General features: G+C 53.2%; 1 protein-coding gene across 1 annotated transcript in view; it reads right to left on the bottom strand.

Annotated features, from left to right (window-relative positions):
- Nucleotides 1–1087: 1087 nt before the first annotated feature.
- The window catches only part of Prex1 (phosphatidylinositol-3,4,5-trisphosphate dependent Rac exchange factor 1), a 155677-nt gene continuing 144184 nt past the window's right edge, over nt 1088–12580 (bottom strand). Inside the window, exons 31-40 of the mRNA XM_041670450.1 lie at nt 12288–12329; nt 11180–11400; nt 9655–9754; nt 8713–8856; nt 8503–8617; nt 7115–7181; nt 5349–5521; nt 4345–4447; nt 4093–4160; nt 1088–2613 (exon numbers count right to left, since the gene is read on the bottom strand). Of these exons, the coding sequence (XP_041526384.1) occupies nt 2571–2613; nt 4093–4160; nt 4345–4447; nt 5349–5521; nt 7115–7181; nt 8503–8617; nt 8713–8856; nt 9655–9754; nt 11180–11400; nt 12288–12329 (1076 nt within the window). The 3' untranslated portion in view covers nt 1088–2570. The remainder of the gene's footprint in view (nt 2614–4092; nt 4161–4344; nt 4448–5348; nt 5522–7114; nt 7182–8502; nt 8618–8712; nt 8857–9654; nt 9755–11179; nt 11401–12287; nt 12330–12580) is intronic.

Here is a 12580-nt window from a genome sequence, read left to right as displayed (position 1 = left end):
CCAACTGCACACAAGTGACCGCTCTTAGTAACTTTTCTGAACCCCAGGTGCTGGCTCCAGATGGTCAAGAAGATGCTATCCCATGGCCTGAAACCCTTGCAGAAGCCCTCAGAGAGTTAAACAGCATGGGGCCATTTGAAACTGGAACTGAAAAGCAAGGTCACAGGTGGAGACCAGAAGGGACCTTACGTGAGAAACAGACAGGGGAAAACACTTTCCCAATGTGAGGAAAGGGAGGTGAATAGAAGAGGAGGAAGAAGGAAGATAGAGGAAAGGGGAAGGGGGCATCCAGGGCTGGTCAAGGCCTGAAGGTTGAATTCAGTTCAAGAAGTGACTGGCTTGGCTTGGCCTACAAATCCTGGCAACTCATGAAGACCCCTTTGGCCTAAGGAGAAAAAACATCCATGAACACCGTGGGACCCACCCAGGCCCAGGCCTGTGTGCAAAAATGATGTTATGGATGGCTTATGTGGAGTCTTCTGATTGGCATGTTTGTGGCTAACTTGGATTCCAACTGCCTCAAATTTTTTTTAAAAAGATTTGTGTATATGAGTGTCTTGTCTGCAATGTACATCTGTGTACCACGTGTGTCTGGTGTCCACAGAGGCCAAAAAAGAGTGTCGGATTGCCTGGAACTGGAGTCACAGATGGTTGTGAGCTGCCGTGTGGGTTCTCTGGAAGAGCAGTGTTCTTAATGCTGGGCTGTCTCTCCAGGCCGTAAGTGAGGGTGTTAAACTTTTGCTCAGATCCAATGTCTCAGACAATGGGATGGACAACTGTTCTACGATACTCTGTGGACTTGCTCTGACCCATGGAAAATACCCAGGACCAGGAAGGAAACTTCTAGAAAGATGCCAATCACATTTCTCTCCTGTCAACAATGAATTTAAGAGCTTAGAATCCAAAGGAAGGTTAGAATTCAATGTAAAACACGTCATTTGTTGCACGGAGCTACCTTTGTTCCTTAGGAGGGACCTGAGGCACAGTGTTCACGTTGTTGGATCAGGGCCACTGGCCTCAGAATCTAATCGTCTGAGCTGGAACCCATCCCATGCCACTCACCACCAGACAGGCAGACCACACCTTATTTGTATTATATACTGACTTTTAATAATAATAAAAAAATCTATCATGGATTTAACGAATAGAATCTGTACATTTAAGATAAACCAGGCTTGATGCCCTGGCCCTCGGAACCCGTCCCCATCCCCTCAGCAGGGATAACACAGGGCCCTGAATCTCAAGACAAACAAAACATATCAACAAAAGTTTACCCCATAGCAAGAGAAAGGTGGCCCCTGGGAACTGAGACCATACTCCCCCCCAACCCAGCCTTACAGCCAGGCAGGGGTGACAAGATCCCCACTCCCCTCCGCCATGCTACCACATCCCTCTAGATGTCCAGAAGTTGGGGAGCAGACAAAGAGCCAAGGGGTGCCCATGAGAAGCCCCCTACCCAGAAGGTAGACAATAGGTTCCTAACTCTTGTTCTCCAAGAAGTCCCATAATGCCCTGCTCTGAGACAGCAACACAAAAACATATGACACACAGTCCAGCCCTAAGCCACAACTAGGTCTGGCCACCTCTCAACCCTGATCCAGCCATTCACCAACAGAGTCCAACATGGGCCCGATGCTGGGATACTGAGGCAGGGGGAGAGGCAGCAGACCCTGTGAGCCACACCTCACAACCTTAAGATTTTGAAATGGAAACAATAATGTCTTAAACTTTTTCAATAATTTAGTTTCTTTTGTTTTTTGTTTTGTTTTTTTAGTAGAACTGAATAAAGTTGCTGATACTACTTTATGTTGGTCCCATTAGGCAAATATACTTTTCTCTGAAATTTAAAGTGTCAAAGACATAATGAGAAAACTTAGGGAAGAGAAATTCTTGGCAACACTAACAATAACGATAAGAAAGAAATACAAAATATCAACCACAGAGATGTTGCGCCATATAAATTAACATCAGAGCCAATCTGGTGCCCAGAGCTGGCGGCTCAAATTCCGATGGCGGTGGGTCATGTTGAAAGCCAGCAAGGCTCTCAAGTGTCCACGAGGTGACGGCTGCTCAGCCCAGTGTCCTCTCCTGGTAGAGGCCTAGCTGTCCCGAGTTTGCTGAGCTGGTTAGTAAGGGGCCAGGGGCATATGCGGAAGATTCAGCCAGGACAGGAAACAGGCACGGTCTCCAGGAATGTGGAACCGGGAGGAATCCCAGGCTCAAAGTGCAGCTTTGCCATCTGAGGAGCTGGGTCTGCAGGCCTCCAGCTACCGGACCCTATGACCTTTCCTTGTGTAGAGGACTTGGGTGAGAGCAGGCATTCATGCCCCAGCTACACTCATGAGTTCTGGGGGCCCTAGCAGCCCTCAGGCCTTAGGCAGAAGTATAGAGAACCTGTCAGCCCAGGAGTGATCAGCCAGTCCGGGGAGACTTGTCCTGGATGGTGACAGCAGGGTCCGCAGGGGAGATCTCTACACAGCTGTTGCAGAAGCCTCGGGGCACCTTGTGGCCCCTCCGTGTCCTCCACATCGCAGCTACAGAGGCAGTGGTCTAGCAGGAGCAGCTGATGTTCATAGGTCTCCATCCACTGGAGGCTGGCAGAGGCGGTAGAGGCTGGCAAGTGGAGGCAGAGAGCATGAGGAGGGGCCGAGTGGCCGCCACAATAGAGAGTGAGAAGTATTGAAGCCGCCCTCTCAAAGACAGATCCTGTCCCTCTAGAGCAGTGGTTCTCAGCCTGGGGATCGTGACCCGCTTTGGGGTCGCACATCAGACATTTGCATTATGATTTGGAACAGTAACAAAACTCATAATTATGAAGCAGCAATAAGATAATTTACGGCTGGAGGTCACCACAACATGAGGGTGTAGCATTAGGAAGGTTGAGAACCACTGCTCTAGAGGTAGGAGAGGCATTTCCAAATGGCGTGTGTATTCGGATGCCTATAGGGTACAGACACTGGGCAATAGTTCTAAGTTACCGCTCACAGAGTTTGTGTCTGTCTGCTTGTAGCCAGGATGGCTCCTTGGTTTTGGAAAGGCTGCAAGGAGGGACACTGAGGTATGTAAGCCTTCAGTGAAGGAGTGTGTTCCGGGCTCCGAGGAGAGGCAGCCATGCAGAGGGATGACTTCAGGGGCAGGAAACTAGACAGGAGGTCACCGTGGTGAACTGGAGTGAGCAATGGCACTGGGGTGAGGGCTAAATGTCTAGGCCTAGACTGTCCTGGGTCAACATTCCAGCTCTGTCTGCTACTAGCTGTGTGACCTCCAACAAGATGCTGAACATCTCTGGGCCTCTGTGTGCTTGCCTGCTGATGGGATCTCAGCAGGATCTTGCCTGCAGGGCTGCTGCGGGGTCAACTGGGTTCATAAGGGGGTGGGCATCACCATTCCTGAACAGGCCAGGCGCTGTGAGAGCATGAAGATGAATTGAAACAGGAAAACATGGCAGACAAGGGACGTGAACAGGCTTCAGGGGGTAGGGTTAAGCCCAGCCTTAGGGGGCATGTCCGCCTCGGGCGAATGTTTACCTATAAATCTGCCGAGTGTGTGTGCAGCCGCCCCTTCTGCTTCCTGTTCTCCGCAGGAACCATGGTACTGTAAGTCTAATTTCCCCATTAAAGCTGTGTATATATTTTACAATCTGTTCGCATTCATTTACGCCGTTACATCAGGGAAGTGGCAACAGCACACCAAGGCGCTGACCAGGGACACACTGGGGTTCTGTGGGGGCACTGTCACTTCAGAGACACTGCCTGAAGCCACTATTTCAGAACAGAATTATTCAGAACTCCTGGGAAGCCACTGAGGAGTCATGCATGGCCCCTCGAGAGGAGCTGGCTGCTGAAGATGATAGGAGACTGCTGCCACAGGACTGGCAGAGTCACCATCAGGGATAGGGGAGGGAGCCCAGCAGTTGCTCAGACGCTGAGTAGCAGGCTAAGCCATGGTTGAGGCCTTTCGAGTTACCATAGCGAGAGGTGGCTCACGGAACACTGGGGCTCTGTTTGGGGTGAGACCCAGAGTCTTATGCCAAGCAGGCCTTGGCCTTCCTGGGAAGATGTTGGGAGCTGGAGAGGCTGGGTGGTCACTCACCGTGGTGCACCTTGGGGCATGGGGTCCTTGATTCGAAGGTTTTTGGCCAAAATCTCCACTCGGGGACCCTAGAAGGAAAACTGCTGTCAGGCCTGGGCCCTGTGGAGCTCAAGGCTGAGGGGGAAGCAGGGAGCTGGGTGGGGTAAGAAATGTGAACAGCCAACACTGAGCAAGGTATCTGGGGCCGAGGACCAGGCCCAAGATGAACCACATCCCACAGGGCTGATCAGGATCCCTGGCCACAGGGCCCACCTGCTTGCGCATGATGTCTGTGGCCTGCATGACACACTTGGGCAGCAGCCCGTGACTCCGCGCCAGGATGGCTGCCTGTTCCAGGGACACACTCAGGGTGCTCCTGCAGTGGGTGAAGGGAGAGGGAAGATAAGGACCACTTCCTGCCCACCACTTTCTGCCCACCATTTCCTGCCCACCACTGGCTCCCTTCTTCCCACTATCCCCAGGTGTCTGCTGCCTCTCAGGAAGGTTCCTGGATCCTCCACTCAGTCCTCCTAGTAACCATCACCTTCCATCCCCTCAATGCATGATACCCACACCCCCTAAGGCAGTACCATGAACCAGGGACTTTCTGGAGCTTTCTGCAAGAACCCCAGGCAGAGGCTGCTGTGAACACCTGGCTGAGGGATGGTCTTTGGAGGCTCTCTTAGGGGGTCAGAGAGGGGACAGAGGTGTGTGCCTTAAGTCTGCTCCTGAGACCAGGCTGGGAGACAGACCTTTTGGGTTCTTAATCTACTCCTCTATCCTGTCTCCCTGTGCCCTATACCTCAGTTTCCCTAACTGTAACACACCAGGCCATCTCTGAGATGATGTGTCATCCCCTGCACTGTAAGACACTCAGGAGTTTCTCTGGTCTCCACCTGCTGTTTATCCCCCCTCTCTTCCTCCCCAGTCAGAAAGACCACAAAAGTCTCTAGACATGGCTGGCCATCTCTGGGATGGCGTCACACTGGCTTGACAGTTATAAGGAAGCAGCCGTCCCCTGGGTGGACAATGGCAAGATGAACCGCTCACGGCGAGTGTCTCCCTCCTGAATGGGCTAGAACCAGACGGGTGCACAGCCCTCCCAGGCTCACTGACCTCGGCAACTGCATTTTACCAGCGGGTAAATCGGGGCCTGGAACATGGGCACTGCAGTTCCCAGATTTGAACCCAACCCTCCCACTTATGTGCGTGAGCCCCTAAATACCCAGAGCCTACCCAGCCCCCCTATGTCCCATCTGGCCTTGGCGCAGGCTCACCGCTGCATGCCGGTGCCACACATGGTGATCTGGCACGCCCCTAGGCGGTAGCAGAGCTCAGAGGAGATGGGGATGAGACCAGCACCCAGGCTCCCAGCAGCACCAGCTTTGGGGTGCACGAAGGACTTCATGAGACGATAGAGTTCATCCAGGGCATTGATGGGACGGATCAGCTGCAAGAGATATGACAGGTGTCATGGAGAGGCCCGCTGCCCTGAGACCTTCACTGCCTTCCCTGTCATCCTTCTAATCCAGCTGTTACACAGCTGTCTCCCCCATGTCCCTTTCGGAGCTCAAGAACCATCTGTAACTCCCACCGCCCTGTAAATGGTGTTTAGCATTTATTGTTTCTTCCGAGCTGGCTCTGCTCCTGCAAAGTGCAGTCCCATCTAAAGCTAAGAGAGTAACCTTTCTATCCTCTCTGAACCTGTCACGGCTAGCTTGAGTAGTCTCTCCTTATGCTGTCTTCCTTAGCCATGTGTAGTTGGGACACTCTGGTTTGTAGACAACAGACTACAAAAATCCCCAAAGGTGGTGCCCATGCTCCCCAGAGCTCACAGCCTCTGAGCCCCAAGGTCAATTCCTCACAACCTGTTCCAAGTTCAAGGCCTGCATGGGCCTGGGGAAACCAGGCCAGAAAGATGCATTGTGGGTGAGAAGCAGAAACCTCTCAGACCCATCATGATGCAATGGAACTGGCCCTGCAGTTAGATCTCAGACCATTCCATTTCTCTATTGGCTTCTCTGTGTGGAAGTCGCTATTTTGTTGTTTCCTTAGACAGAGGACCAACGAGGCTCTAAACTGGTAAGAACAGACATGACACTTGCTCTCTGCCAAGAGGCCAAGAAATGACAAAGCCTCTAGTTTTAATAGAGGATTTTTGACTTCTAAATGCCCAGCAATAACCTGAAGCAGAAGGAATACTGTGTGGATCTACATGGGGTGTGACAGCTAATACTCTGACCCTTAGGGGTCTCAGCTCAAGAAACGTGACAAAGAAGCCAGGCAGTAATGGCACACACCTTTAATCCCAGCACTCAGGAGGCAGAGGCAGGTGGAGTTCAGTGATTTCAAGGCCAGCCTGGTCTACAGAGTGAGTCCCAGGACAGCCAGGGCTACATAGAAAAACCCTGTCTCAGGAAAAAATAAAATAAAAACTAAGATTTTGCCAGACAGTGGTGCCCAGGCGGTGGTGGGGCACACCTTTAATCCCAGCACTTGGAAGGCAGAGGCATGAGATCTCAGTGAGTTCAAGACCAACCTGGTCTACAAAGTAAGCTCCAGGACAGCCAGGGTTGTTACAAAAAAAAAAAAAAAAAAAAAAAAAAAAAAAAAAGACATATGACAAAGAAAGGGCTCATGAGAAGGCCCTAAGCAAGAGCATGTCCCCAAGGAAGTCCCAGGACAGAGGTTCTCAAGCTTCCTAATGCTGTGATCCTCCAATACAGTTCCTCACGTTGTGGTGACCCCCAACCATAAAATTATTTTCATTGCTACCTCATAACTGTAATTTTGCTACTGTTATGAACTATAATGTAAATACCTGCTTTCTGAAGGTCTTAAGTGACCCCTGTGAAAGGCTCACTTGACCCCAAAGGGGTCACAACCCACAGGTTGAGAACCTTTGTCCTGGGAAAAGAAAGCAAGCTGGCAGAGGCTGTGGGAGCTTTGGGGGCTTCTAGGTCTGATTCTGGTTAGGGCTGTAACCCTACTACTCAGCCCAAGTGTCCCCACCCTGCCCAAGCTTCCAGAGACAGCAGCATACCTGGTCGATCTTCACAGCCGTGGTGCCGGCATCTGTGGGGAGGTTGGACCGTTCCAGGTAGAATGCCCTGAATGAAACAGACGTGGCTGAGGATCCTGCCAACGCACGCACGCACGCACGCACGCACGCACTCTGGCCACACCCCTGCCCTGGGCCCCTGCCCTGGGCCCCTGCCCTACAGCTACAGCCCTGCATCCTCCCTGGACTCTCAGAAGTCACTGAGTGGCTCTGCTGGGCTGTATGTGACAACTGTCACCTGCTCCTTCAGTAGCCCTAGGGAAGCAAGAAAGGGTCTCTGGCTTCAAAACGCCACCTCCGCCTGATTGTTCTAAACAACATCTCTCCTATCCCTGCTCCTCCATCCCATCCCTGCTTTCTCTCTGCTGAAAATCCCTTGCAATTGGCACAAAACTGTTCTGGGTTTACAAGCCTGTCTTTATTCTCTCCCTCTAAATCCTTCTAGATGGATCAACCAGAAAGCACTGGCCCTTTTAACCAGAGTCTTTGTCTTCTGCCAAAACCAGCAAAAAAAAGTCACAAGGGTGCAGGAAGAAACTGTCTTGGCTGCGTGTGAATAAAACTTTATTTATACACAAGGGATGGGCTGGATTTAGCGGCCCAGCCTTGACAGAACAAGTGTTTATGAAGAACAGGACAGCTTTCCAAGCGCCAGGTCAGCACAGGGCCCACGGAAGGTCTCCATGAACACTCTGAACAAAGGATAAAAAACGGGGGGGGGGGGGGGGGGCTAGTCAGATAGACACAGGACCGACAGATGACAATTACAAATTGTAAGTTGTGCCCTGGGTCTTATTGCCTAGCAAATGAATGGAAGCTTCATTTTCCAATTTCCATATGGTCAGAGGGGCTCTGGGAAGAGAGTGCTCCTCTCCAGGGAAACCCAGCCTCCACCTGACCCCAATTCCTTGCAGAGAGAGCAATGAGAAGGGCCATGGTTGGGAGCCGGGTCCAGATTGGTGAAGGTGAGACTGTGGGTGTATTGGAGGGGTGTGGGTGTGGCTGTAGTTGGCTGTAGTGAGACCATCTGATCTTAGCTGCTTTCCCAGCCCAAGTTGTACTTCCCCTGGACAAAGTTCTGTCTCCTCTCTCTCCACTTTTCTCTGGAAGTTCTCCTCAGAACAGTACCCAGTGCTAGGAGCACAAAGATCCCAGTGGTAACCTCCCTGGACAGGGAGGAATAAGCCGAAGAGATTGGGCTCATCTGGCTGTGTGACCTGGGGCAGGTCACGTGGGCCTCAGTATAGCCAGCTGTACAATGGGTTAGCAGTGGCCTCTGCACCCAGTGCCATATGAGCTCCAGAGGGCTCATGGCTTTGCAGGATGTGTCCTCACCCCGCAGGCTCCCCCCGCCAACCTGCAGCAGCTACCTGAGCTTTCTGTAGTACTGCTGCACCTTCTCCAGCGACTGGGCATTGATCTCCTGCTGCAGGTCTTCCGCAGCCTGACTGCCTGGGGGCGGAGGCCCCTCCGTATTCTCCAGAGCTAGAGGGAAGGCAAGTGAGGGGAGGGGCTGGGCCTTAGGGTGCTCAGTGGTCTGGTCCGCCTCCCTCACCAGGGCCCCCAGCCAGGTTGCTCACCTTTTGTGAAGAGTACGGTGTGCAGCCTGAGGCTAGCCCCGCCCTCCAGGCGGGAGGGCAGCCTGGAGAAGTGGAAGCCGTCCAGGTAGAAGACTACCTTCAGTGCCTGCCTGCTGCCCTCAATGTGGTAGAAGACATTGGTGTCTGTGGAGGGTGAGGCAAAGCAGGGGGCTCACTTAGAGGCCAGAAGGGAGTCCAGGCATATCTGCCCCAGAGTGGCACTCAAGAGGGCTAACCTTATACTTCCAACTCTCTTGACTCACAGGGGTAGCCTCAGACCCTCTTATCTTCCCAGCCTCAGGGTGGCATGCTGGGACCTCTATGTTTCTGATTATCTGAGGCCTCCTTGCCCCAGCATCCCAGAAGGGCATCCTCAATCTCCCCAGCCCCACTGCCCGTCATGCTAAACTTTGAACAGCCCACATGCCCTCCAGACCAGCCTGTGATGGCCACTCCCTGTTCCCACAGCCCATGGTCCCCCACTGCTTTCCTCTTGACCCTGAACACTGACTCTGCCCCAGGTAGAGAGGCAACTCTCCCTGGCAAAAACCGTTTAAACACAGGCCCTGTATCTTATCAGCACCCGTAAGGAAGAAAAACCGTGACTCAGAACCTGTACCTGCACCATGCAGGCATCACTAATCAATCACCACCATGCAGGCATCACTAATCAATCACCGCTTCTTCCCCGAGCCCAACCCAGTCTCCAGGCACGAAGCTGCTGTCAACTTAAGATTTCGCCAGGGAAGCAACTAGCACGCCACTCCTTTCCCATGTGTTCCCCAAGGCTGACTCTGAGACTCATCCTGGGACGTGAGGTTTGAAGCACTGGAAACTGGTCGGATTAGACTGCTAGGCTGGCAGCAGGGGAAAGCCAGGGTGGCTCCGAGCAGCCTGACTCTCAGGGCAGGAAGAGAGGACATCGTGTAACACATAACTCACTGGCCACAGAAGTCTCATCCAGCTGCTTAAAGGAGAAGGTGACATTGTCCAGCTCCGACAGGGTCACCCAGATGTCCTCGAGCATGGTCCGTTCCTCCTTCTGCAGGGAGAGGATACAATGAGGACTCAGAGGTCAGCCTGGCCTGGGCCTCCCTAGAGATGCCACGAGGCTGACTGGGCTGTGGGTGTCCTGAGTGTGGCCCTGCATGAGTGACGTCCATCCCACTGCCTGGCCAGTGCCCCATCTGATTTGCTGCGTGGCCCATCTGAAACCAGCTGACTCCATGAGCATCTGCACTCCCTTTCTCAGCCCCTCAGATTGGTCCCTCAAGACTTTCCCTATGCTGGTCCCCTAACCCCATCAAGCAGCAAGACCAACCTGACAGGCCAAGAGCCAGGACACAGTCTGCCTCCTCCAGCAATCCCAGACACTCTTCACCAAGCTACCCAGAGGGGCTCCTTCTCCATCCAGTCCCCTAATCGGCCCTCCCCAGGGTCACACGCTTCCTTATTTAGCCCAGGCTACATGAGTCTCCAGGCTGCAGCTTCTGAGTCGCCTTTTACCTGCAGACCACCCAACCAAGCTTGCTTTCCTGGCCCCTGCCTGCTCCCCTCAGGCCGCACGCACCTCTGCTCAGGCCTGTGCACATGCCCTTCCTTCTGGGATCTCTTCCTCAGACCATCATTCTGGCTGGCAGAGGCCTCAGCTCAAAAGCTGCCTTCCCAGACACTCCCTGTGTGATGTCTCCCTCCCTCCTCTCAGTCCCCTCTCCTGCTAGGAAGTGAGCCGCAGATCCAGGGCCAGCTCAGTGCTGGTGATGTCAGTGAATGAGCTGGGTCTAGTGTTCCATCCTGAGCAGAGATCAGGGAGGGCTGGCATGGGTGTGTGTGTGTGTGTGTGTGTGTGTGTGTGTGTGTGTGTGTGTTGGGGTGGGGTGCTTTCCTGGAGACCAGAAGCAGTGCACATCAGTGGCCAGCAGGGGGTGATCTTAGGCTGCACTGTGCATGTGTGGGGGTGGGGTAATCTCTGGAGCCACTTGTTCTGGAGCTGCTGCGGCTACACATCTGCCTGCTACACGTGTACTAGACACAAGTAATATGCCCCTGCCCCACCCAACTCCTCAACTGTCACAAGGCAAAACCACAGCTTTATGTATTTCTTTTCCCAGGACACCACAGAGCAGGGGTTCTCAACCTTCCTAATGCTGCTGTGACCCTTTAACAGTTCTTCATTTTGTGGTGACCCCAACCAAAAACTTGTTTTCGTTGCTACTTCATAACTGTATTTTTGCTACTGCTATGAGTCATAATGTAAATATTTTTGGAGACAGAAGTTTGTTGGAGGGGTCGTGACCCACAGGTTGAGAACCACTGCCACAGAGCCAAGGAACTACAGTTCATCCACAATCTCATAAGTCTAACAGTAAAAGCTCAGCAAATCACTGCGACAAGAACCCTGGGTAAACAGGAACTGAGAGGCCCACAATTGTATACCTCCCACGCTGTCACCTACCCGGCCACTTACCACAGTGGCTGGTGTCAGAAGAGACTGCCAATGCAGCAGGACACCCGTGGCCGCCACCTGCTCCAGCCATTTGCGGCTGGCGTCTCGGCTACTCTCTTCATACTCGCCGTTATTATTGTAGCGGTAGTCAAGGGCGGCCAGCAGTTGCTCTGAGAAGGTGCACACCGCGGCCACCAGGGCCTGACAGAAGACAGCGTCCCGGCGCAGCTGCAGCTCCGTGTCTGTGGGAGGTGCAGGAGCCTCTAGGTGAGTTGTCCTGGGCACCTCCAGCCTCAACACCTACACCCAGGACCAGCCACACCCACAAGGGGCCAGTGGACAACTTTGAACGCACAATTCAGAAACCAAAAGTCAGTTCCACAAAGATAGATTCTTCAAAAGCGGACAGATCCACTCCAAAGCTCACTACCCCACTGCCCAATTATCGGCTCTCTTTAGAAACAAATGTGTGGTCTTTCCCAAGGCCGTGTCCAAACCCTGCCCCACCTGTCCTGCCACGAACCATGGGCCCTCTCAGCCTCGGCCACGTGAATACTGGCAGTGCTAAGCTGCACATTCAAGACCAGTCCTAAGAGTGCTCTCCCCATGCCTCACCTCCTCATGCCCGGGCCCCAACCAGCACAATGGATGGAGGACCTGGGCAATGCCAAGCAGCTGGTAAATTGGGTGAGAAAAGGCACACATGGGTCATGGGGACACACGCATACACACACACACACACACACACACACACACGCACACGCACACACGCGCGCCCTGGGCTCTGGCAGCGCCATCTTCCCACTCTTCCAAGGCTGGGCTCTACTGACTAAGGACCTACCTTTCTCACCCCCCATCTTTTGCTCAGTATCCCTGTCAACACCCAGCAGGCGTACACCTAGTAGGCAGCACTGAACAGTCCCAGGGCCTGAGGCTCATCTCCTGCCTAGCCCCAGAGAAAGAGGTGAGGTTCAAGTCATTCTTGGTGAGGCTGGCAGCCTTTGCCACTCAGTGCAGGTGCTGAGGGGCTCCAGGGGGACACCGCTGGCCATCAGACTGATATTTCCCCAGCCTGTGTCCTCAGCGCCCACTGCAAACTCCCAGGGTCCCCTTCAGAACCTGTTCTCACCTGTGCACTTCAGCAGAGCCAGGAGCAGCTGGTTCTTTCCATCTGGAAGGAAGAAGGAGAGAGGAGGAGGCTGAGCAGGACTAGCAGAGACCACAGTGGCACACCAGTACCTCTCACAGACACCCTGGTGCTTAAGCTATGCTCAGGAGTAACAGTGCATGCTGGGTAAATTCCAGAGCCCCTGGACATCAGAGATGGAGCCTCTACTGCCAGCTTTATCTGTCTCTGCGTCCCCATCACAGAGACTAAAGCTGACAGTGTTGTCTCTTGAGCCAGGGATTCTGCCCTACAGT

The sequence above is a fragment of the Microtus oregoni genome, unplaced genomic scaffold (assembly GCF_018167655.1).
Source record: "Microtus oregoni isolate MIOR12 unplaced genomic scaffold, Mior012 000020F_ref0000438, whole genome shotgun sequence".
NCBI lineage: Eukaryota > Metazoa > Chordata > Mammalia > Rodentia > Cricetidae > Microtus > Microtus oregoni.
This window is presented reverse-complemented; position numbering and strand designations above follow the sequence as displayed.